Source organism: Copadichromis virginalis, linkage group LG8, assembly GCF_057382275.1.
Source record: "Copadichromis virginalis isolate Kocher_CV1m ecotype Utaka linkage group LG8, C_Virginalis_male_GT1.1, whole genome shotgun sequence".
Lineage (NCBI taxonomy): Eukaryota > Metazoa > Chordata > Actinopteri > Cichliformes > Cichlidae > Copadichromis > Copadichromis virginalis.
Window position 1 is genome coordinate 1,903,417 of NC_140625.1, and position 25,683 is coordinate 1,929,099.

General features: G+C 44.6%; 1 protein-coding gene across 1 annotated transcript; it reads left to right on the forward strand.

The window, feature by feature from the left end:
- Window positions 1-3,847: 3,847 nt before the first annotated feature.
- On the forward strand, window positions 3,848-20,626 carry ipmkb (inositol polyphosphate multikinase b). Its single transcript, XM_085465395.1, has 6 exons — window positions 3,848-5,049; window positions 9,275-9,360; window positions 11,090-11,186; window positions 11,734-11,906; window positions 16,854-16,935; window positions 17,413-20,626. The coding sequence occupies exons 1-6, from the start codon at window positions 4,833-4,835 to the stop codon at window positions 18,165-18,167; spliced, it is 1,410 nt and encodes a 469-aa protein (XP_085321521.1). The 5' UTR covers window positions 3,848-4,832; the 3' UTR covers window positions 18,168-20,626.
- The last annotated feature ends 5,057 nt before the right edge of the window (window positions 20,627-25,683 follow it).

A 25,683-nucleotide genomic window follows, 5' to 3' on the forward strand; every position in this document is an offset into this window, starting at 1 on the left:
CATGGTTGCTAGGCAACCTGGGCAGCGCAACGGCGGCTAGACCGTCCCATTTCACAAGCCTCGCACTTCCGGCCTTAGCGGTCTTTGAGTACGCGGCCCTTGAGGATCGTTGAGGCTGCGTACTTTAAGGCTGCAGACCCTGAATTGGGACACAGCCTATGTTTAACTGGTGCAGAGAAGCTGTAGTGTTCACAGTCACTTCTAGGTTACATCAAGAGTAGCAGACATTAAATCAGTCAATTCCACCTTTATCCTAGCTTTGTACAGTCTGGAGGGGAAAAATCTTCCATAAACATCAGGTAACATTGGCTTTTTTCTTGTTTCTTTTTGGCATTAAAACCATTTTCAGTGGAACTGCATGTGGATCAGGAATGTCAGTGGAAAAGAAACTTTCCTGCCACTGATATTGCCCCCCTAAACAGTTTGAGTATCTACTGCCTCAGCCACCCCCACACCAATTTCAACTATACTGATATAGCACTAGTTCACAGCAGCCATGTCAAGGTGTTTTATGTATCAACCCAGGAATATTAGAGAGAAATCCCATCAATCAGATGATCTATTGTGAGCAGCAGATGGCAAATCTGGGCTGAAAAAGCTCCATTTGCAGTAGATAAAACAGGAGTGTAACCATGCTCAGGGAGGGGCAGCGAGTTGCTGTGATTGGCTGGGTGATAAGGAGAAAGAGAAGACGGAAAAAAGGAGCTTAGTGAGACCAACAACAACAAATATGAACACACCCAAACTAACACCGATGCCGGGAACTCCTCAGAGTGATTAGAAAAGAATTTCTCCCAAATTCATTTTACAGCAGGACAAATGTCCAAACTCAGAGTCTCTGTCACGAACAAGCCGCCGTGCTTTAAGCTTGACAAACATGCGTCCTCTGTAGTTAAATCTAGTTTTGACCAACTACGTCTAATCTCTAAAGCCAAACCAAGTAGGTTTGGGTCTATTACTCCAATTCTCTCTGACCTACGCTGGCTCCCATTAAATATCACATTGATTTTAAAATCTTATTGCTTACTTTTAAAATCATAAATAATACCGTGCCTAGCTATCTTACTGATCTTCTCAGCCTGTATATTCCTAGTAGCGCACTGAGATCATCAGACCAGTTGCTCTTGGTGCAACCTACCGTAGGTCACGGCTGAAGACCAGAGGCTTTCCCCTCAGTTGCACCTAACCTCTGGAACAACCTCCTACAAGCTGTTTGCACATCTGACTCAATCCAGACTTTGGTTTAGCCTTCCCGGCTATCTAGAGTACGCTTCTTGTAAGTGTACTCTTATGCAAGCCCTTTTCTTCTGTTTTGTTGAACAATGTTTTGTACTGATTTTACTTTATAAGTTTTATTTTGATATCTGCTTATGCTTGGTTAATCAATGCTCTCCACCTGCTAGCTTATTTGCATTTATATTTTGCTACTGCTTTCACTGGACCTCTGGTTTTAAATGTGCTATACAAATAAACTTGTATTGTATTGTAAACCTACAGAGTGGTCATACCAGCATTTTATTTGACTTATTTAACTTTGTTTCTCCATAGAGTTAATTATTAAATTAATTGATTGACCATTTTATAAGACACTGTATTTACTCTCCTCCTGTAGTTTGTGTATGAGTTAAATCTGGGTGCTGCAGAGATCTGACTCCTATCTACATGTTAGAAACAAACGAGTAACTGCATGATGGAGGATCACATTCTTTCGTTTATCAAATCCATTTAATGTGATCCAGCCGCTGCTGTTGAAGAATAAGCCACAGGAAGTGTCAGCAAACACGTCCACCTTCTCATGGATTACCGACTACCTAACAGACAATATGAGAATGTGAGAATCAAATCAAATCAAATCACTTTTATTGTCACATCACATGTGCAGGTACATTGATACAGCACATGTGAGTGAAATTCTTGTGTGCGAGCTTCACAAGCAACAGAGTTGTGCAAAATACAATAATGTAAACAAGCAAAATACAAGAATGGCTACATCTGAAACTAATAAATATATAATAGTATATGCAAAAAAAAAAATAAATTCTGGATGTGTATACTAAATATTTTTCTACGTGTGTGTGTGTGTGTATACACATATTTTACAATTTAAATAGAGTAAACAATAAATAAAATATATAAAAATATACAGAGTTGAGACATGTGCAGAATGTCTCAACAGGGCAGAGCTCTGTCCTGCCTGTGCAGGACAGGAGCTCCACAGTGATGTGTGTCTCCACCTACAAGAATGGTGACTGACTTCAGAATGAAGAGGACAAATCGTGTCTATCCTGAGGCAGGATGCTGATGTGGCACAATGACAACAGGCTAAAAGGAAGACCAGCACAGAGGCTCTGCTGGGGGAACAGCATCATAGCTGGTGACACCTACAGACAGACTGAAGTGATGGCTATGTGTTCATGTGACTGGCTGCACACTGGAAACATTTGAAGCTGTGGTGGAGAGGAGGTCATTATGCAAGCTTTCGACCACCCTCTGCACCACTTACAGCAGGCAGCAGAGGACCTTCTCTGACAGACTGATGGAGCTCCACTGTGACAAGGACAAATACATTAAATCTTTTATACCTTAAGCAACTCATCTGTTCTCTCCTCCACACAGTTGTCATTTATAAGTTTGCTTTACAAACGTGGACATTACAGCTTGCAGGTGAATCTTCCCCTTTTAGTACAGCTAGCCAAGTAGCAAAGATCCACTTACTGCTAAAGACAGAGAGTGAAAGTGAACATAAAACCCATTGTTGCAGCCAGAGGCAGCGTAAAGGTGATCCCTTAAACTGATGTGTAGTTTTAGTGTCCTTATTTTCCACTGGGTTATCAATTCTGTCACTAGTTAGCTAACATAAGCTAATATAAGTCAACCAACCTGGTGAGGTAACATGTTGTACTTACAGGAGATAAACTTTAAACACTTATTTCTTAAATCCAGCTTCACAGACAGAGTTACATCTATGTCAGTGTTTCAGAGCAGGGCTACATGATGTAAACAAGCCTTTATATGTTTGGTGTTTCATGACTGCACTGTCACAGCTCTGATGACTCTCCACTCCACGTGCATTCTGACTTTCATTCTTCTTCTCTCCAGAGCGTACCTCCACCTCTCTGGACGCTCTTCCACCTCTCCCTACGGATCATAATGTCACCTGCAAACATCATAGTCCACAGAGACGCCTGCCTGACCTAATCTGACAGTCTGTGCAAAGAGGAAGGAGCTCAGAGCAGATCCCAGGTGTGATCCCACCACCACCGTGAACACCTCACCACTGTCTCTCTGGCACCACCCTCACATATATCTCTGCCACTCCTGGCCTCCTCATGCACATCCTTACAGACACAGTGAAGCTCTTTCTGACCTCCTCTATAATAAACACCATATCTGTAGTGCTCTTTCTCAGCATGAAGCCACACTGCTGCTCACTGATCATCACATGTTCAAACTACTTGTTATATGTTTGCTGTGCCCAAATAAAGTGTATCTCATGTCATTACTGACTTATTTAAGCTAAAGGCATATTATTTTATACAGTTCGTTTTCTCTGTCCCATTATGTTCACTTCAGATTTGTTCAGGTTTTATGTGAGTCTATTTTTTTATTGTGATTTTGATCTTTTGTACTGTCTTCTTCAAACCACGTTCTAACTATTTTGGGGTTATACAAATAGTTTATTTTTAGACTCGCAGTAATATCTGATTGTAACCGAAACACTGACACGCTTTTTATATGTAGTCACGTAAGAGTAAAATGTATTTCATGGAAAATGCAAATGAAGGCACGTGCTGTCGTTCGTGGATGAAAATTGATGGTTTTGCGACAGTACTGGCAAGTGTCGCAAACGTGTGGGAGGCTTTGAGCTGCTCGTTACGTAGAGGCTGCCGCCTACACTGACCTGGATATCTGTGGCCGAGGAAGGCTCTGCCGACCTCGTTTCATATCAGTGCTTTAGGACTGCGGCACAGCGCGCGGACCTGTTTGCAGCTGCAGGGCCCTCGTGCTGAAGGCTTTGAACAGCAGCGGTGTGTCCGCGAGGACGGACTGTTAGCAGCCTAATGGGCTGGATCGATAACAAGGCCGGGCTGAGGACAGTTATCGTGTCATGTCTGTGTGTCTCTGATCACGCCGCGTGTCCGACTCGCTGCTGCGTGGAACAGGGTCTCTGTGTCGTGCACCTCCGTTTACTCCGACATCAGTATTTACTTCTCTGAAGCAAGGAAGTGGAGCTGGCGGAACTCGGAGAACGTGAGACCGGAAGTTGTGTGACTTGACCGCCATAATAAAAGCCCTAAGAAGTTTTGTTTACGCTTATAAATGGCTTCTGGGGTTAAACAGAGGAGTACAACTGGAACAAAACTACAGCCAACTTGTCATTTGTAAAATAACGTTTAGTCCTTTGCCAGTGCCGTGTATCCCGAATGATCTATCCACGTTGGTCGGCTTTATTTTGGAGTGTGCGAGCGGAAGTCGCCCTTGGCTCTGCGTGCGCTGACACTGGTAGGAAGTGGGATGTGGCCAGGATGTATTTATGCTGCTGTCCGAGATGTGAGAGTCAGTAAATCAGCTCTGCCTTTAGAGCCCGTGTTCCCCGGCGCTCACAGCGGGGGTACGCTCACTGACGCTGCCCGTCAGCGTGGTTCGTGTCAGGGGTCGAAGCAGCGGCCGCAGCCGCTGTGCTGTCCCCGCCTGGACGGCACCGTGCCCGGGAACAGTTTGTTGAATTTGCGCGTGGCTGTAGCCTGAGCTTTACGTAATGACAGCATGTGAATGACACGTTTGGCTTGTGACTTTCTTGCCCAGCACTGCACATCCACGGTTTTAAACACATGTCAAGAACTCAGCCTCAGATGATGATGGAGTCCTCTGTCGCGCTGGCCCACAGCTCCTCCGCGGGTGGGGTGACCTCTCGGCTCCCCGGAGGCGCACCCCCTAAAGAAAAGCCCGGCCAGCCACCCTCAGGGCTCCAGAGCCAGGCTCACCTGAACGGCTGCGTCCCGCTGTCACATCAGGTGGCGGGTCACAAGTATGGAGTGGATAAAGTGGGTAAGTCAGCTGCGGACACGACTCTGATCACCCTGCACTTACAGGTCCTGCCACAGAACCACCTCTGTGCTCGCCTTCGTGTGACTTCATGTTAGCTGGTTATTCAAACGGAGATCTGACTTAATCCTGACAGGTGTTAACGCACCTTTACATGCAGACACTCACTCCTTTGTTTGTCCTCATAGAATCCGCGCTCACCAAAGAAGAGACATCAACTGTTTAGCAGACGTGTGTCTAATGTCCATGTGTGCAAACAGCGAACTTACACACTGGACCTTTTTTCAGTGTTTCCATGATAGGAACACATGTGTCAGTTTCTCTTTGCAGTTCTCTCTGTGCTTTGCAAACGTCGCGCTCTACAGTATCATTTGGAGAGTTCGTTGAAATGCCAAAATTCAGAAAGTTGTCCATCGTCCCGCTTGCTGCAGTGTAGGGGTGAGCGTTATACACTCAAAATTATAGCACAACATTTCAGGAAAACATATTTTCTGTATGTGTGATTAGGGATGGGTATTGATAAGATTTTCACGATTCCGATTCCATTTTCGATTCTGTTTAACGATTCGATTCTTTATCGATTCTTTTTAAAAAAGGAGAACACTAAGGTCGATTAGCTTAGAACTTTGTTTTATATCTTCTCTTTGAACAAGATAGAAATTTAGGAGTAACATGGCCTTACAAACCCAACAGTGAGATCTTAAGAGATCCAGCCTACGGCTCTTCAATGGGGCGTCCCAGGGTCCCCAGGAAAAAAAATTGTAAATGTTCTTCTGTAGCAATAACAAAGTATAACATAAATTATTCTGTAGCAATTACACAAGAATATCCAGTAATGTCCCTGCCTACATTTAAACACATTCACTTACTGAAAATCATCTGCTGTGGCAAACGGGTGCAAGCCTTTGACCACAAACTGAGTCTCTGCTCGGTGACGTTCGTCTATCCTGGCCTGAAAGGAGACGCTGCCGGTAGACTGCAGCGAGAGCTGCCAGCATCTGAGCCAGACTCTGTCTCATCATGGTCACCTAAATGCACAGTAATGGCAGGTTTTGTAATAAGGCAGATCGCGCTAACATAATATGCACTGTTAGCTGATTATTTACCTGCCGCATTAACGGGAGAGGACGTGCAAACGTTACCGCTGCTGCTGGGCTGAGATTCACGAGTCCGGAGTGGAATTAAAAACACGACATTCATTTAAGGTCATCACGTGTTTTGTGAGCAAACGCTTTTGCATATTCGTAGTGTTTCCTCCCTTAAATGAAACATCCACTTTGCAAGTATTGCAAGTTGTCCTGTTGTCATCCGTTCTCGTAAAGTCTAACCAAACTTTTGAGCGTTTGAGCTGCTTACGCGCCGTGTTTCCTGCCAGGTAAATGACGCTCCGCAACGTGGTGACGTCATTCGGGGCGACTGGAATCGATAAGCGAATCGTTTGCAAAAATGGCAAACACTTCCAAGGAACTGAAACAGTGGGAACCGGTTCTCAACAAGAACCGGTTTTCGATACCCATCCCTATGTGTGATACAATGACTGGAGAACACTTTGATGATGGTTGCAGGCAGAAGCATTTATAAGTGTCAGTATCCTCCTTTCCCAGTGACTTACTGTCACCAATGACATATTTCCTAATTTGAAGTATGAATCAAGTTCCCAGCAGGGTCATAGTGCAACAGTAGTGACACAGCGTGAGTCAGCTGTAGACACAAGTGTAGCCTGAGCAGTTTTGTTGTTTTTAGGTGTGCAACTACTGCTGAACACTTCAGCTTGAGCTCGACTCTGAGATACCTGGACTTGTCTTAGTGTTGCCAACACATGGGATTACTTTACCAGTGTTATCAGGGTATGAAAGATGTGTACCTGTAATACTGGAGACACTTTTATATGACACAGTTACAGTCAGACAGAAATGGATGGATTTTGATTAGTTGCCAGCTTCACACGAATCAATATGACTGTTGATAGTATTATTACAAATATATCCAACAGAGTAATTGTAAAGGTGTCCCACAGCCTGTTTCACAGCAATGGTTGTGCAGCGGTCTTTGATCACGTAGGCCACAGGCATCGTACAGCCGCGCTCTGTCCACCTGACGTAGTGGCGTCTTCACAGCTCCATCACTTTGAGATTTTGCTTTAAGAAAGACGTTTTTCATGCAGCTGCACGTCTCTTGTCAGTTCAGCTTCTCTCTGTGTTCCTCATTCATCACTCCATATCTGCTGCTGTGTGGTTTCACAATCACCAAATATTTGAGATTGGCTTCTTGCAGCCTGAAACATTGTGCTTGAGAACCTCCTGCTCTGGATGAGTACTGAGAGTACTTTATTTATTTATTTCCTGTAAATCAGACGTTTATCTGTTTATTGGATTATTATTTAGGTACAAGGGGCAAAATCCCATCACTAGATATCAGTACATTGCAGATTGGCAGTGAGTGTATGCTGTCAGTCTGCTGTTTACCTCAGCTGTCAATATGTGTCCACGTCTGTCTGCCCTGAAGGAGGCTGTAAAACTCTGGAGTCAGTGAAAGTGTCCAGCGACAGCGATACTGAGCACTGCTGTTTTTGCAGCTGTTAGCTGACAGTGGCTCTAACATCACTGGAACTCTCATACGATACGAGTGTATTCAAGCTGTTTGTCAGAGGAAGAGTGTGATTCTCAGGACTCAAGCCTGACATAATGTTAGCTCCGAATCAGATGTTGTTGTTTGGCTGCTCACGTTCAGGTGTGTCGGCTCACATGGATGATTTACTGCCAGTCAGTAACTTGTTAATATGGGGAATAAATGAAGATGTTTACGCAGTGATTATGCTGATCAGGCTGGCTGACTCGGATATTTGTTTTAAACAAATAAACAAACAAACATTTGTGTGTGCGTATGAACCTCTTTAATCTGAATATTGTTGTGCACTGTCAGTGAGGCAGCAGAGTAACATCGGCGTGTTCGGAGGTCGAGCAGGTCAGCTGCTGATCAGGTCGGTGGTTCGATCCCTGGCCCCGCCAGTCTGCATGTCAAGTATCTTTGGGCAAGTTACCAACCTCAAGAACAGAATGAATATTAACAAAGAGCACTTAAGCTCCAGCTAACGGGCGTAGAAAAGGACTGCTGCGGCTTTTGACAGTTGTAGAACAAGTTGAGCTTGTATAATCTCCTCCCACTGTGTCTTCAGGCCTCTGCTGCTTCTGTGCTGTTGAAGGTGTTTTTGCAAACGATTCCTCTGCCACTGTCCAGGTTTCAGGTCTGAGCTGCTGTGAACACGAACAACACGAAACAGTCTCCATAAGATTCTTCGTCATGACCGGAAATATGTTTGGTTTAAGTGAGGTTTGCATAGACTGTACCACGTGACACACACCCACTGGCTCTGAATTCCCTGAATGCCCTGCCCTATTCTCACAAGCCGACTTAATTGTAGTGAGCCGGAGGGTTAAAAGGACACGTTTGACTGGATGTTTGCATTCTGAATACGTTTTCTTGGCCTGTGTGAAATAGCAGGTCTGTGCACATTTTCTTGATGGTGGTTATTTTGGGTGGCTGTAGCTCAGGTGGCAGAGCAGGTCAGCCACTAATCAGAAGGTCGGTGGTTCAATCCCAGGCTGCCTCCGGGCTGCATGTCAAATATCCTTGGGCAAGATACTAACCCCATGTTTGCCTACTAGTGGTGGTCAGAGGGCCCGGTGGCGCCAGTGTCCGGCAGCCTCGCCTCTGTCAGTGCGCCCCAGGGTGGCTGTGGCTACAACGTAGCTGCCATCACCAGTGTGTGAATGTGTGTGTGAATGGGTGGATGACTGAATGTAGTGTAAAGCGCTTTGGGGTCCTATGGACTAGAAAAGCGCTATACAAATGCAGGCCATTTACCATTTTCCTCTGTGCAGGAAACAGCCCGTCATTGTCCAAACACAACACATTCCCACCAATAAAATACCAGCAAACTGTAAGAGACTGTGTTTGTGACGTGTCAGAGAGCTCGTATTTGTCATGTGTGTAAATGTGGTGAATCATTAAGTGTTGTACTTTATTTTTCCTCTCTGTGCGTTTCTGTCAAACCTTTGATTTAAGAACTTTATCATAAAGCTCAGTGCTGAATGAATTGTTTATGGTTAAACTGTTAAGGTGTCTTTAAACCGTCGTCTTACTGTGCAGCACCTGGAGCCATCGGCCTTTCACACAGATTATTTTTGTAAGTTTCCACTTTCAGTGCCGTCTTTTGTGTTTCTTGCAGGTATTTTGCAGCATCCAGATGGAACAGTCCTCAAACAGCTTCAGCCTCCACCCAGAGGTCCACGAGAGATGCAGTTTTACAGCATGGTACACACACACACACACACACACACACACACACACACACACTCTGTACCGGGTCACATGGTCTCTTTGAAAATGGCCCAAAAAATAAAAACAACATTTATGTCTCAAAATATTGTTTTTAAACTTTGTGTGCTATGCTTTCAAAATAAAACTGGGATATTTTAAGGAGATTAGCAGTAAACATGTTTCTGGTGATAAAGTTAACAGACTTATAAATGCTGCTGAGTAAGTACATGAAGGGCATTAACAGCCTTGTTTTGCACCTCTGCTGTCACAGAGGACGCAGGTTTACAGCGTGAGTCACAGACGAGCAGCAGAGTAGCCTGGGCAGTTTTTTGTTTGCTTGGTTTTTTCCCTCCTATATTTCAAGTGTAACTTAGGCTACGTTCACTCTGCAGGTCTTGATGCTCAATTCCGATTTTTTGATCAAATCCGATGTTTTTGTCTGCTCGTTCACAGTACAAATAAAATGCGACAGCAAACGCGCTCTAGTGTGAACGCTCAAGCGCCCGCATGCGCAAAATAAGACGTCACACACAACACGCTCTGTTTAGACCCAGAGCAACAGTATGTTTGACTGACGGCCTTAATATAAAGACTTCGGACTTCACGTTTCCCAGTTTTTTGCTTTAAGTTATTTTGTTATTGACATAATAATGTAGATAATCTAATAATGATCCTTGTTGCTGTTTCAGAGGAGCGCTGCTTCAAAGGATGGCTGCAGATTTCTGTCAGAATCTGCAGATTATACAGAACAAATAAAATGTTCACGTTGTTCCCAACAGTTTCACTGGAGGGCCAGGAAGGTTCGCGATGTCTTCTCCGGCGCTGATAGTTGGCGTCTGTCTTGCGTCAGTGACGTAAAAGACGGATTTAATGCGACGTGACCATCAAGCAGCAGTCGCTTTCTAAAACATCAGATATGCGTCGGATTCAGCACCACATACGAAAGTGACCCAGATCGGATTTGAAAATATCGGATTTGTGCCGTTCACACTGTCACCATGATGGATATGAGTCGCAGAGGGTCAGAAAAGTCTGATTTGATGCGCTTTCACCTGCAGTGTGAACGTAGCCTTTATGACTTCACACTTGAACTCAACCTTGTGACCTTCAGAAGCTGCACGATGCTGTCTCACAATAAAGCTGAAATATGTTCTACCCAGGCTGTTGGATCTCGGGTGGAGCTGTTTAACCAGCTGCTTAAAGTTCCCCCGGGGTCACCGGGTCAGATGTAGCTCGTGGTCAGTTGAGCCGGTGTTGGATGGATGAAGAATTATCAGTACAGGCAGCCACAGTGAGCTGCTTCACTGTTTTCTTTAGAGCTGTGTCAGGACGGAGTCTGAGGCTAACGTGTGGCTGTCGTTTGACGGGATCCCAGCAGCAGGCCCACACTGACCAGCATCGCTCCCAGTTTCCAAAACTTTACTGAGCTCAGGAGGCAGTGTCATCAAACACATGCTTGCTCTCTGTTTTTTAAACAGTCCCAGTATCAACAGATGTAGCCACCCTTCGCTTCCAGTACACTGACCTCTTTGCACTTACTATAAAGAGCCTGAATATTATTTTCGTCGTGGGAGGCACTAATACCAAAGAAGATTGTTCAGTTCTTTGCTGCACCGTCTTCCTTTTCTTCATGCCGTCCTGAGAGATGATTTTAGTTACTGTAAAAGCTTTGGCAGGTACTTATTCACATAGAGATAAACCATCGTATGGCATTCTGTCCTAGGTTTATGCAGAGGACTGCTGCGATCCCTGTCTTCTCGAGCTCCAGACTTATCTGCCCAGATACTACGGCACCTGGTCCTCTCCTGACAGGCCCAACGGTAAGGCCGTACTGTGGCATCACACAGACAACAGCTAGCATTAGCCGCTACGGACAAAAGACAAAAAAAGCTAATAGTGAGTTTAACTGTCTCCTCTCTGCACACACTGTTTACCTGCGTGTAAGCAAAGATGTCTCAGATCAGCAAACAGAAACCTGAGAGCTTCGGACCCAGTGTACGCTGGGACCTCCAGCTCCAAATACCAGTACAGACACTGACATTTTACTGTAACAGGAAACGGTCAGTCTCTCAGTAAGGATCTGTAGCTGTCCGCAGAGTCAAAGAGAAAACCACTGTATGTTAGAGCCTCGATGAGAGCTGTGAAAGCTTCAGCACGTGATTCGTGTTCATCCTGGTGCATCCAGATGTGATTGTTGGTGTAGGTGTTGCACTGCAGGTGTGTCTTCATATCATTGTATTCTTACATGAGGTAGATTTTTTAAAATAAAACTCACGCTGATATGCCAACAAGCTCCGTGAACGTTCAGCATTTCACCAACAATCAGACAAAACGAGACAAACTAACAGCTTCTGTTGTGACTGACAGACCTGTACCTGAAGCTGGAGGATGTGACTCGTCACTTCATCAAACCCTGTATCATGGATGTGAAGCTGGGCCAGCGGAGCTATGATCCGTACGCCTCACAGGAGAAACGGGAACAGCAGATCAGAAAATACCCGCTGATGGAGGAGATCGGGTTCCTGGTGCTTGGCTTGAGGGTGAGTTTGAGTCATGGTGCTGTGACAGTAAAAGCACGCACAGGCCTGCAGATCAGTCGGTGTGAAAAGTCCAAATGCAGAGTCTTTGTGTGACGAGCCAAATATCCCCCCGAGTGTTTCTGTAGGAGTTAAGAAGGTGAGTAGAAGGTGCAGTCGAATATCACTGGTAACTGTGTGAGCACCTCTCTGAAAGCAGTTTGTGGAGGAGAAACATCAGCAGTGATCTTAGAGAAGCAGCTGTTGCTGCCCATCACTCTGGAAACACCGAGAGAGAACGTTTGGTAATGAGAGGAAACAGCTGCCAGTCGGAGTGGAGGCAAGTTCACCCCAACATCAGTGCACTGCTCCAAAAACCCAAGAGCAACATGGCTGCCATCAGACCTCAGTCAGCATGTTAAATGCTGACATTCATGACAGTGCAGTTGGAAAACGACCAACGCCGCTGTCAGCACGCCGGTGGAGGGAGGACGATGGGCTTGTTCTGCAGGCTGTGGGTCTAATGTGTTGACTGATCTTATGACTCGCACATGTTTCAGTGTCTTTCGTGTCAGAGAAGCTGAAGGTGCTTAGTATGTAAAATGCAACTGTGCATTGACTCGGCTGTAAAAGTTGCATCTTTTTACCAGCACGTTTAGACACCTTTGCTAGTTACATCTGCTAAGACGGCTGCTTGCATGCAAACAAAGAACGTGCATGTAGAAAGGCTGGTGTTGGTTCCAACACAGACTCGCATCTTTATTTTCACAGTATTAGTAAAGCTGATGTCTGCAGGAGGAAATATCTTTGCTGCACAGGGTCACAAATCACTACAATCAGGAAAACGAGTAACGTTTGTCCTGAGAAATGCCGTGGAGTGGACCTGGAAATGGGTTAATCTTTAACCCTGTAATAAATCAGCTGAACAGTGCGTGGCGCTTCCATGTGCATGCACACACAGTCACACCCACTGTCCACACCAAACCAACAGATAAGAGGAACGACAGAGACAGCTTATCTGTTTGAAAGAGAGTCACATAGCGAAACCTTTATCAGGTCGATCAGTTTCCATTACAACTTGTCATCATCCGCAGTAGGAGTGCTGGTTAGGGCTAGAGTGTGATAGTGATACAGCCAGCGTTGGGCTTCATGCTCACTCTGATACTGTCCTTTGTTTGTCTTTGAACAGATGTTTAAAAGCATTCATCTGAATGTGCCACACCGCTGAGCTCTGACTCCAGGACTGCATTCAGTGTTTCCACACCTCCAGCTTCTTTGCTGTGGTGTGAATGTGTTGATGATCTTTGCAAACTTGTTTTCACTTCTCCTCTTATTGGTGTGATGTGTCTGGGTCAAAGGCCAGAGAGCCATGAAGTGCAAAGGCCGCCAAACAAGTTTCTAGTGAAGAGCCCACTTGTTCTGTGTCTGGGGCTAATCTGAGGTGAGCATAAAGTACAGAGGCTCATGTAGACTGAACTAATGGTGACACGAAGGTTGGATTTTGGGGCTTTTCCCCAAACTTTCTATTTAGCACCCTTTAACCCTGTAACACCAGCTCTGTCACATTAGATACATTTTCTCCCCTTTGCTTCTGTCTGTTTAAGATCAAATGTAGCAAAAATGAGACGCACACACATACAGAGATGTAAAAAAATGAAATCCCTGTGCGTGATCCTCTGCCAGAGGCCTGGGAGCTTTAGGGTCCTGTGCAGTATCTTTGCTGTTTCTAGGACTGCGTCCTTCATGGTGGAGATCTCAGATGTCGTTCCTCGGATCTGTTGAAGGTCTGGTCCTCATCACCCAATGCAGATCTCGGTAACCAGGGCGACATTTGAGCCGCTATGGCTTCAGTTATGTCTCGCTCACAGTGGATACAGACGGCCGGTCGGTTTACAGGGTGAGAGAGGTTGCGGTATGAAAGAGGGGAAGGATACGTGTGATTCAGTGCTGAGACGTCATGAATGTGTTTTGCAGAAATGAGTAATAAGTTTCTAGATGATGTGAAGAGTGTTTAGCATCGACCGATGGGCTGACGGAGCAGCAGCTTTATAGCTCCACACCCTTTGTAAACGGCTCATAAAATGTGATGTCTGCATGTGGACTTTAGCTGAGTGCTCAGTGTTTATCATGTGGTGTCTGCAGAGAAGGCTTCTGTACAGAACAATGGGACACTGCACAGCAAACATGTCCCAGGGAGCCAAAGAAACCTGTTTGTGTTGGTCTAAAGTATGAGGCTACGCATGTTTTACTGAGGTCAGTTAAACAAACATGTTTGCAGTGTCCATGTGAGTGTATGAGTATCACATGCACTGCCATTTATATAGTTCTTTTCTAATATTACTGAACACTGCAAGAGCAGTTTCCATCATACAGCCCAGTTTGATCTTAGGTGGGCCGGACCAGTGAGAAGCTCCACACATAATAGATATTTTTTAATATAAGAAAAAGAATATGTCTCGGTTTATTTTGGTAAGTAAATGAAAGAAATCTGTCAGCACCACTCTTTAGGCTTAAACTGTAAGTAATAAAAGTGTAAACTTTAGATAACATTATTTATGCCCAAACTGGAGATTCATTCTGGAATTACAGAAATCTAATTCCTAATGGCTCTGGTGTAATATGAATGGGGAAGGTCTGGAGTAGGGATACAGATGTTGCTTGAACCCATGTTGGCCCCGCCCACTAATATTCAGGTTGAAATGGGGAACACGGCTAACGAGGAAAGGCAATAAATAATTCACCACAGCTCATTCTCCCAAACGTTAAACTTCGGTTAGAGCAATAACAACAGCGTGTTCACAGGACTGAACGTTGGACTTCATCACCAAACGTCATGTCTGTGTGTAGGTTGTTGTACTGCCCTCTGCTGGTGACAAACACCTTAGTGCAGCTTTAAACCAAACACTGATTATTCAGTAAAAATAAAGTTCTATTGTAAAAGCAAAAAGGTTTAAAAATGCTAATCTGGGAAACATTTTACAATAACATCACACTAGTTACACCGTGTACAGTAGGGCTGCAACGATACACAAAATTCACGGTTTGATATTTTTTTCGATACAAAAAAATGTTCACGCCTTTTTAATTTGTCATTTATTAAAATTATAAATATATATTTTAACTCAAACGTACAGTTTTTAAATTTAATGTTGCTGAAACAAAGTAATAAAAAAATAAATCTATCTGATCGAGGAATCCCTCATCTTTGGAAAAGAGAGTTTATTACAGAGAAATGTCTCTTTCAAAATAAAAGCTCTACTATCCGCTTCTTCTGGGCTATATTCTCAGCAGCATATTAAACATATCAGGTCCCCATAAGGAGAATCCTGTGCTAACGGCTGTCTAAATGACTCGGGTAAAGTTTGTAGCATGCGTGCTTGTTGTCTGCTTCCACTTGTCTTTGCACTAGGATGCTGTCGGAGTAAATGTGTAGTCATATTCGTTGTGTTCCCACTAGTGCTGTCAGCCTTAATCTGAAATGATGTTAACGCCACAACACGGCAAATCTCCGTTAACGAGCTACCACGGATCGCCCCGTGCGTGGGCCTGGACGGCCAACACGCTAACGAGCTAACTGCGCTAACACACTAGCTCCCACCCATGTAATTGAGCATTGCGTGGCACATCCAACATACTGTTTTAATTTAGTCCATGACGCGCTTACCTTCAGGGTCATACATCACATGAAAACCAAAATAATTCCAAACGTCAGATCTGAATGAGGGTGGGGGAGGTTCAGTTTGCCATGTTGCAACGAGCTTAGCTTCTGTCTCGCTAGCTTGCCCTGCGCTCAGTGAATCTGCGTTCGACTACTCCGCCTAGGCTGCACTGTCGAGCGCAGATCCACTGAGCGCTCCACACAGACAGCACCGTCAGAAGGAAAGTTGATAAAATAAATTAAAACTTTTGTATTGTTCGATACATATGCGTACCGAACCGAAAGCTCTGTATCGAACGGTTCAATATCCATACGAGTATCGTTGCACCCCTTGTGTACAGTTATCACTGCTGGTAATCGTCACAGTCATAATCATATGAGTGTTTATGAAAGCCATACTATGGAGGAGTAATGCTGTATAAATGATAAATTAAGCTTTTTCTAATACCTTAGTAATGCTAAAGTTAGAGTGCTCTCTATAGACTGATTCTAAATGCTGTAAACATTCATCAGCATTACAGTGGCGCTGTATGCTACTGACAGGAGCGGTGTGGGTCTGCATCATCACGATCTGCTACCATCAGAGGTTAGCGCACTGATCTGAGGGCGTTCCTGTCTACTTCAGTTGTTTACGTAGAGAGGATGCTGCTGTTTGCTGATCACTCTCTTCCTGATGACGGAAACAGAAGACAGCATGTCTTATTATGCTAAAATAATCTCTGACAGTTGATTCAGTTAGCTTGGCTCTAAATGCATTTTGAGGGTTGTTTTTAATTTGTGGAATCTTTGTCATGGCTGTCTTGATTTTTAGATTGTAGTGAATCCCCTTATAGTTCATGATCATGGGATTGCAGACGTAAAAGGCTCCCAGCATGCATTGCATGGGTTTGTGGACAGAAATGTCAGTCTGAAAGAGCTGCTCAGTGTTTGAGTCACGGCTCTGAAGCTGTGTCGGTATGTAACTCTGCATTCAGCACATTAACAGAAGCGTCTGAGCTCGAACCACTGCTGCAGAGTTACACGCACGCACACACATTTGTGTAGTTCTGGGCCACTAGGTGGAGGCAGCCTTCAGGTCCCGTTCTCTCATTGGCCCACTGTCTTCAATCAGTTTGAAATCCATCACAAAGTCCTGACCGATCAGGCCTCGTCACAGCTCACAGATGTTGTTGTGCCGTCTCAGCAGGAAGTCCAGGAACATTCTGGTTTGCTGCCAGCTGCTGAATAAGTGACTCTGAGAACAGTGACACTGTGTTTCAAACCAAAACTAATGCAGACGTTTGTTTTAATGTGAGATTTTCTTGTATTCTCAGGTGTACAAGGTGTGCACGGACACTTTCGACTCCTATGATCAGCATTATGGAAGAGGATTGGTTAAGGACACTCTTAAAGATGGTATGTATGTGTGTGAGACTGTATGTTTGATGAAATTTAAACAGGGCCTTTACTCCTCCTGAAGCCCATATCATGCTGTAGTTTGTTGAACATGACATTGAATGCTCCTCCACATTCACCCGATCTCAGTGCTGGGATGTGGACGCTGTGTGAGTCTGTGCCAGTCAAAGGCAGGTCTGAAGGAACAAAGGGGCTCCAGCCTGATATTGTTAAACCTCGTTTGTGTCTCTCTCATTTCTTCCTGGAACCTTGTTAAGATTCAAACATGCAAAATAGGATTTTGTACCATTTTTCAGCTGATGTGAAACTTCTGATCGGGCCTGTGTTAGCATGGTGTACATATCAGTGTGCAGCGTGATTACAGTAATGTGTTACAGTGGCACACATAGTGGAGACACAGGCTGCGCTTGAGTTATTGTGTGTTATTGTTATTATTATTGGTGTTATTGTTTTTGAACGTCTTCTCCTGTCCACCAGGCTTGTCTAAATTCTTCCATAATGGAGTTAGCCTGAGGAAGGACGCCGTGGCGGCGAGCATCCGCAGAGTGCAGCGGATCCTTCGCTGGTTCGAGTCCCAGCACCAGCTGACTTTCTATGCCAGCTCCCTTCTGTTTGTCTACGAGGGCCTGCCCTCCTCTGTCTCTTCATCCTCCCTGTCGTCCCTCCTCAGCAGTCCATCCATCAGCCCCACTGTGATGTTAAAAACACCCACGTCTTTGTCATCAGGTGAAGGCGGCACAGAGCGGAAAGTCCGACAGGGAAAGCTGGGGCAAGGAGAGGAAGTGGCCGAGTACAACAACAACAACATCCAGGTGGCAGAGCACTGGGACTACAGCCTGGACGCTGTTTATTCCAATCGCAGGAAAGGTGAGGACGGTCACAGGGGAGACGGTGGTGCTGTGAGCGCCGTGTCTGGAGACGGCGTCTCAGCACCGGGTGAGGAGGACAACTCTGCATGGAAACAGTCGCGTGAGCTGCAACGACCACCTAATGGGAACGGAAACAAATCCCAACTGCAAGAGAAGGATGTGGACAGAGAGGACGGCAGGAGGAGCGGGGAGGAGGCGGAGGACCGAGGAGGCGACGAAACGGAGAGCGGCGCAGGAGACGTGGAGGTCAGGATGATCGACTTTGCTCATGTTTTCCCGAGTGAGAGCCAGGATCACGGCTACATCTACGGCCTGAAGCGCCTGCTGACTGTGCTGGAGCAGATCCTGTGTGATGCAGCGTAGAGCTCGCTCAAACAAACCCCGCCTCCTGCTGAAACGACGAAGCATCATCTCACCTGACTGTGTGTGTGCAGTGGAGGCGACTGGGCAGCTGTGTTCAGCACGACATGCACTAACCAACCCATGAAGGCATTAGGACCTCACACGCCGCGTCTGCAGCTCACTGATGCTCACACAGGGTCACCTGACCTCAGCGATCAGTGGTTTGAGTATCTGATGCCACGGCCAGTGAAACTGTGACGGCACGTAGTGTAAAAGGATGGGAAGGTGTCGACCGTACCTCTGATAACGCTGGCTCTGCGGTGTCTCGCTTTCAAGAGCGAGCTGCAGACCACAGATCCACCCACCACCTCAGTCCTGATGTTTCCGGGCAGCTGTGCAGACGGAGGGATTTTGTTGTTCCTGGATTCACAGGGTCAGGATTGTGGTGACTTCTATGCAGTCTGTCTGTAAACTACCTAAAGCTCCACTGCTCATGCTGACACTTCCTGATCATCTTATCATTCACAGGGCTTAACTGGATTCATTTATGTTTACAGTGTGGCGTCAGATTCCTAAACCAGGGCTGGAAAGCAGACGTGAGTCAGGGATGAGGCGGGCCTGCTCCACCGTTGTTGTTCATACCACTGTCTAAACATGTCTAACTCAGGTATTTACTGTAAGAAACAGCTTAATGTTAGTGCCACCGTGCTCCTCATCCCGTCTCAGCCATGGCTTGTTTGATCTTGGACACGATCGAGCTCATCGATGTCGACCTCGGCGTTGACCTGTCGTCTTTCACCGTGGCTGCTTCTGTCCTCGTAAACGTCGAGCTGCCATATCATCCTTCCAGACGCCCGTCTGCTTTTCTCTACATTTGGATTTGTCGTGATGACGCCATTGTTCTGTTGTTAGCTTAGGTCTGTGATTTTAAGTTGATCGTGTGAGGAATTCATTTCTAACTGGGTAACAATTGGAAAATCAGCCATTATAACTGTGAAGGGATCGTGTGTGTGTGTGTGTGTGTGTGTGTGTGTGTGTGTGTGTGTGTGTGTGTGTGTGTGTGTGTGTGTGTGTGGCTGGCTGGCTGGCTGGCTGGCTGGCTGGCTGGCTGGCTGGCTGGCTGGCTGGCTGGCTGGTAGAAGGGACGTGCTGCACTGATTAATACACGATGTGCTTGTGGTATAAGCTGAGATGATTCCCTAAGGATAGTTTTAAGATTGTAGGAAAAAGCTCTGTGCGTGATCCCAACTCGTTCTTACACGACTCTCAGCTGAGGGCAGCTTTGTGTTTGTTAGTGCTTTGGTAGGATGGAGCCTGCTGCAGACGACTGTATCACACCAAGTTCAGGCCCCAAAGCTGCTCCGGGTTTTCTTGCAGTCCTTGGTCTTGGTAACGAGGCTAATATTAAAAAAGAAAGCTGGAAATAGTGTTTTAGAAATGGTGATGCAGCTCCGGGAACAGGAAGTCCCCGCTGGATGTGGGCGAGAACGAGTAGTAACAGTCGAAGACTGCTTTTCTTAAAAATGTGACCTTTTGTCACGATCTCAAAGTTTATTTAAATTGTCAACGAGTATTTTTTTATCTCTTGTAAATTCAGTGCTGAAATATCTGCTTCCTGTCTTTTATTTTGGAATCTCAGCCCCTCCTGTCTTTGACCTGGAATGGCAATAATCCCCCTGCTGATATAAGGCAGCGTTCTGGAAAAGCGTTCGGCGGTGCTCGTGATTGATGCTGTTGCGTTGTGTGAACGCTGTGACGCTGAGACCGTCTCGCCTCGGCACCATAACTCCAGCTGATTCACATGACATAAGGAAAATCTCAAAATCCTGATGTTTTGTAAATGAAACTGATGAAATGTGTTTGAACTGTAATGTGAACCAAAAGCAAAGGTTGACACTTTTCTCTGACTTTGCTTCTCTTTTATAATTTCCATTGATTTTAGGTTAATCTCTTAAAGGATGTTTACGGGAATTTTTTTTTTAAGCGCTGCCTTATTTTCTGGTAACACATCTGGATCATGATCATTGTGGCAGCTTGTGACTCTGGGCCTGCTGTGTCGTGGCTAACTAACAGAAGGGCATTGCTTAATCGTTAACCGAGTCAGGGCGTGTCCCTGGGCCCGGCGTCTCGGTGCAGGCAGGCAGCTTTACCAACATCACGTCCGCTTTGTTCCCAACATGAACCTGATGACACCAGCGTGTTGGTCTGCTAACACTGGTCACAGGTTTGTGACATTTCTCATCTTATTCCTGCTTCACTTTACAGCCAATCAGATGAAGCATATCATATTGTCTCTGTCGTTGTTGTTGTTTTCTTCCTTCACTCATTTGTGCATCGATCTCTTACAGTACTTTAGGTGCAAACTGAAAAAGTCCGAATCACTGACTAAATTGTAACAACAATCTGCCTAATTACCCAAATTTATTCATTTGCATCTCAACTGTAATATAAAGTCAAAGTGAATAAAAACTTTAATCTGCTTTGAGTGCTTGTCTGCTTTTTAAAACAAGACTGCATTGTTCATCTTAAAGAGCTTTACATATGACCTTTGCTCTAACAGGAAGGTAAGATTCAAAATGTTGAAAATAAAGTTGACATATCGAATCAAACTCTCTGTTTAGTGAGTTAGAAGAAGGAAATGTGGATGCAGAGTGCTGTTCTGAATCTCTTCAGGAAAAAGAGCTTCGGTTCAAAGGTTTAATCTGCTCCTGAGCCTCATTTGTTCAGGTATGTTTACATCAGGCTCCAACCATCCTTCAGCCTGGTTTTACTTTTCAGGAACTGGAAGTCACAATGAGGCAAATCCAGGATGTTTTTTGCACACTGGCATACACCACATTTAATTTTGAGGCTTACTCCAGTGAACATGTAGCAGCAGAGGGAAAGTGAAGAGTCACAGCAAACTGCAGAGAGGAGAAATTTAAGCCAGCATGAGCTTCATCATGTGATCCTCAGTTAACATGAGGGTGTTCTGATCTTTTCAGCCAATCAGAATCATTTTGGCAGTATTTGAGTTTTCGTGTGACATGGGAAGACCTCTGGTAATCTCCTACAATGTTCAGTGGGGGCGGTCGTGGCTCAAGAGTTGGGAGCTTGCCTTGTAATCGGAAGGTTGCTGGTTCGAGCCCCGTCTCGGTCGTTGTGTCCTTGGGCAAGACACTTCACCCGTTGCCTACTGGTGGTGGTCAGAGGGCCCGGTGGCGCCAGTGTCCGGCAGCCTCGCCTCTGTCAGTGTAGCCCAGGGCAGCTGTGGCTACAATGTAGCTTGCAGTGTGTGAATGGGTGGATGACTGAATGTAGAGTAAAGCGCTATACGAATACAGGCCATTTACCATTTCAGCTGGACAGAGCTGCAGACACAGGAGTACCATTAAACCTGAGATGGGTTTAATGAAAGCTTTAAATACAAACTGTGGTTCACATTAACTGTCCTTTCATCCAGCACAGTTATTTTGAGTGATAACACTGATTTACTTAAGTGTGTTTGTGTCACTTGAAGGAAACTGAGATGTGAGGCTGATGACTGAAAGCTTGCTGTGAGCACTTCCTGTGGAGCAGCTCCTCTTTCAGCACTGGACTGAACGTGGACGGTCCCTGTACCCTAGGACTCTGAGCTCTTAAATCGTCTTTGTGGAATTATAAAATGGTCTGAATTTTCATTTACTGGATTTGTATGATGAAGAGGCTGAAGAAAAGAGATTAGAGGCGACAAAAACAGTGCAACTCCCTCTGTCCATTGTTTTTTCAACAATAAACATATAAACAGTTTGACCAGCTGCGTCTTTCCTGACACCAGAACACAGCCATGCTGCCTGATTACTACATACTCCTGTTTTTGATTAAAATGGTTAGGACAGAACCTTTTTTCTTTAACCATTTTAGCAATATAAGAGATATTTTGATAATTATTTTTAAATCGAAAAACTGTCTTGCAGTGCAGTGCTTGGTTTTGGACTCCGTATTTGAAACTAGCCGCTCCAATCTTAATCGTTTTGGGGATTAGAAGTTATGGTATTTGGACCAAAGTGTAAAGTACTTTGTTATCAGGTAAGGCCAGTAAGCTTGGTTAGCAAGCATAGATGTATGGGTGAAGGTTACACTCCCAATCCGACGTGGCTTCATCCAGAAGGGCTCCCGCGCTGTCATCGCTGTGGACCGGCTGTACGTGGACGGACAGCTCCACCGCGACCCCAACATCACTCCGTGGCTGTATTAACCTCACACCAGATAAGAATCAGCTACACCCTTTCCCTATCCACTCACACTAATTTGCATTAACATCTGTTTAACTTACCGGTATCAAATCGCATCTTAAAGTGTGATTTCATAGCAGAATTAACACCGTCACTCTCCGTCAGTGATTTAATTGGAATGTTTACGTTTTGTTTTTGTTTTTTTCTTCTCGTTTTTTTTTCCTCCTCTTTTCCCCCTCTTGGTTTTATGCTGCTCACCCCTGTCCTTGGTTTCTTTCTTTATTCCTTTCACTGCCTCGATCACCTGCTTCGACACTCATCCACAAACATCCTTTATTTCAACACATACGCACCATGCACTCAACGGCAGCACATTTACTTCAGTCAGACAGCGCACACAGTCATATAAGATACACACACACTTAAGCCAAGCCTACTCATATTAGTAAATATGCACACACATAGTCAGACTCAGGGAGCATCTCGCCACACATTTTTTCTCTCTCTCCTTGTCTTTAGTTATGAACAAGTGACGTATTCTCTCCACCTGTCTAAGCGACGCACACAGCATACATCCCTAGTTATACACAAACATCTATGGGTACACTGAGGTTCATTACATGGAATATAAATGGAGCTGGCTCCAGAGAAAAGAGGTTAAAAATATTTAACCAACTCAAAAAACTACAGGCAGATGTTGTCCTATTACAAGAGACCCACAGACCTCTTAGAGGTTCGAATGAACTTAAAACACCTGAGTTTCCTAATGTGTTCTCAGCTTGTTATAATTCTAGACAAAGGGGAGCAGCAATTTTAATACATAAAAATATTAATTTCACAGTACTCGATACAGTTATAGATCCAGAGGGCAGATTCTTAATCATTAAACTATCTATACGTGATAAAAAGCTATGTATTGCAAGTGTATATGGTCCAAATGTTGATGATCCCTCATTCTTTCACGGTTTTTTCAGTGCACTGAACACTTAGATGGCACACTTGTTCTTGGAGGCACCTCAACCTTGGACTAAATGAAGACATGGATAGGCTCAATACAGCGGGAACTCAGCGTAATTGGCAGTCCACAAATATAATCAAACAGTATATGAGCGACTTTGGTCTTTGCGATGCATGGCGCTCCCTTCACCCCACCAGTAAGGAATATACTTTTTTCTCACATGTCCATCACTCCTACTCTCGTCTGGATTATTTTTTGGTCAGCAGCTCACTGCTGAACGACATTTCAGACACTGAGATTCACCCTATAGCTGTCAGCGATCATGGTCCTGTATCTTTAACACTAATGCACAAGAATAATACTACGCCAAGTAAAAACTGGAGATTTAATATATCGCTACTTAAAGATGAAGACTTTATTAAAAGAGTGGACTTCATATTTAGACTATAATGACACTCCCGGAATATCTGCTTCTGTTCTATGGGAAGCAGGGAAAGCTGTGATGAGAGGTAAAATAATTTCTTTCTCATCACAAAAAAAGAAAAAGGAAAACAAAAATATTCAGGAATTAGAAAAAAACATCAAATCACTAGAAGAAGCCTACGCGTCCCACCAAGATCAGGAAACATTGAACAAAATACGCAAAACAAAACTAGAATTAAATGAGATAATTAATAAAAAAACAAAATTCTTAGTACAAAGACTACGCCTACAAAATTATGAACATGGTAATAAATCCGGTCAATTTCTAGCAAACCAGCTAAAAATAAATAAAGAAAAAACAACTATATGTGCTGTTCAAGATTCATCTGGGAACACAATATATGATCCGATACAAATAAACAACATTTTCAGGGATTTCTATAAAACGTTGTATTCACCACAAATAAACCCATCTAAAAAAGAAATTGATCAGTTTTTGGACAACATAACTCTTCCAAAATTATTGGACACTCAAGCAATGGCACTGGATTCACCACTGACACCAGGTGAACTCCAGGAAGCCCTGATAAGTATGCCCAATAATAAGGCTCCAGGTCCAGACGAGAGAGATACTCCCATACAGCTTATGACAAAATTTAATCCGAAGTGATTGATGGCCCTAATCATGACCTTTTGACCTCCCCCCCGGAAGTGTGTAATGAGCGTGACGAATTGCATCCGGAGAAGGGGGGGCGGGAAACCCCCGACATCCGGAGAAGGGGGGGGGGGTGAACCCCGGAAGCGTGCCATCTGTTGTTGGGAAAAAGAAGTTTTTAGAGGGAGGGACTGCAGCAGGGGAGGAGAATAAAAAGCAGAGAGGAGGCGTCACAATTTCTAAGGCACAGACACACACAAGATGGATCCTTTCATTCTGCAGCCCAGCAGCGCTCCTGTTTACTTGGACGGCGAAGAAATCTGCTCTCCCTCCGAACCCTCGAGCATGGGGGGCAGCAGCTGATTCTGTGGTGTATAGAGAGACAGAGCGGATGTAATTTTAGTTTCTTAAGCTGCACCGGCGTTTGTAATGGAAATAAAGAGTGACTTCCTGTAGAGATTTCAATAGTATTTTATTTTCCTATAATACAGACGCAGTAAAAAACCTTTAAGATACACCATAGCTTGTGATGAAAAGAAGAACTTTCTATCCGCTTGTAACCTACAGGCTGCCTACCCTATATGTGTAAAAAATTGAATAAATATCCCTTAGTGAATACTACTTTTCCTTTTGAGAGACTGAAAAACAAACCATAATTGCCGTGACAGGCGATCTTGTTTCACACACACACACACACACACACACACACACACACACACACACACGCACACACCGCGGGTCAAAGAGGAGTGAGATGACTTCCTGTAGAGAACCGTTTCTTTCAATAGTAATTTTATTTTCCTATAATACAGACGCAGTAAAAAACCTTTAAGATACACCATAGCTTGTGATGAAAAGAAGAACTTTCTATCCGCTTGTAACCTACAGGCTGCCTACCCCGTATGTGTAAAAAATTGAATAAATATCCCTTAGTGAATACTACTTTTCCTTTTGAGAGTCCTTTTTACAAGAGACTGAAAAAACAAACCATAATTGCCGTGACAGGCGATCTTGTTTCACGCACACACGCACACACACACACACACACACACACACACACACACACACACACCGCGGGTCAAGGAGGAATGAGACAGCGGAAGAGTTTTTTTCTTCATTACTTTTACAATGGGTTTTCTCAGTAGACAGAAAATGATGATGCTGAGGAGTCAACAGCCGATATTATCATTGCTTGTAACCCGGTAAATAATTTCGTACATCTCCCAATAAAATAAGTCTTAGTGGAAAAAAGCTCATATTCGAATAAGTTTATTAAAGCACCCCCCTCTGTGGGAAAGAGTTTTTTTT

Coding starts and splice junctions, on each gene's coding strand:
- ipmkb (XM_085465395.1), top strand. CDS start 4,833: ATGTCAAGAACTCAGCCTCAGATGATGATGGAGTCCTCTGTCGCGCTG. Junction 11,187..11,733: donor CTCTCCTGACAGGCCCAACG/GTAAGGCCGTAC, acceptor TGTGACTGACAG/ACCTGTACCTGAAGCTGGAG. Junction 16,936..17,412: donor TAAGGACACTCTTAAAGATG/GTATGTATGTGT, acceptor CCTGTCCACCAG/GCTTGTCTAAATTCTTCCAT.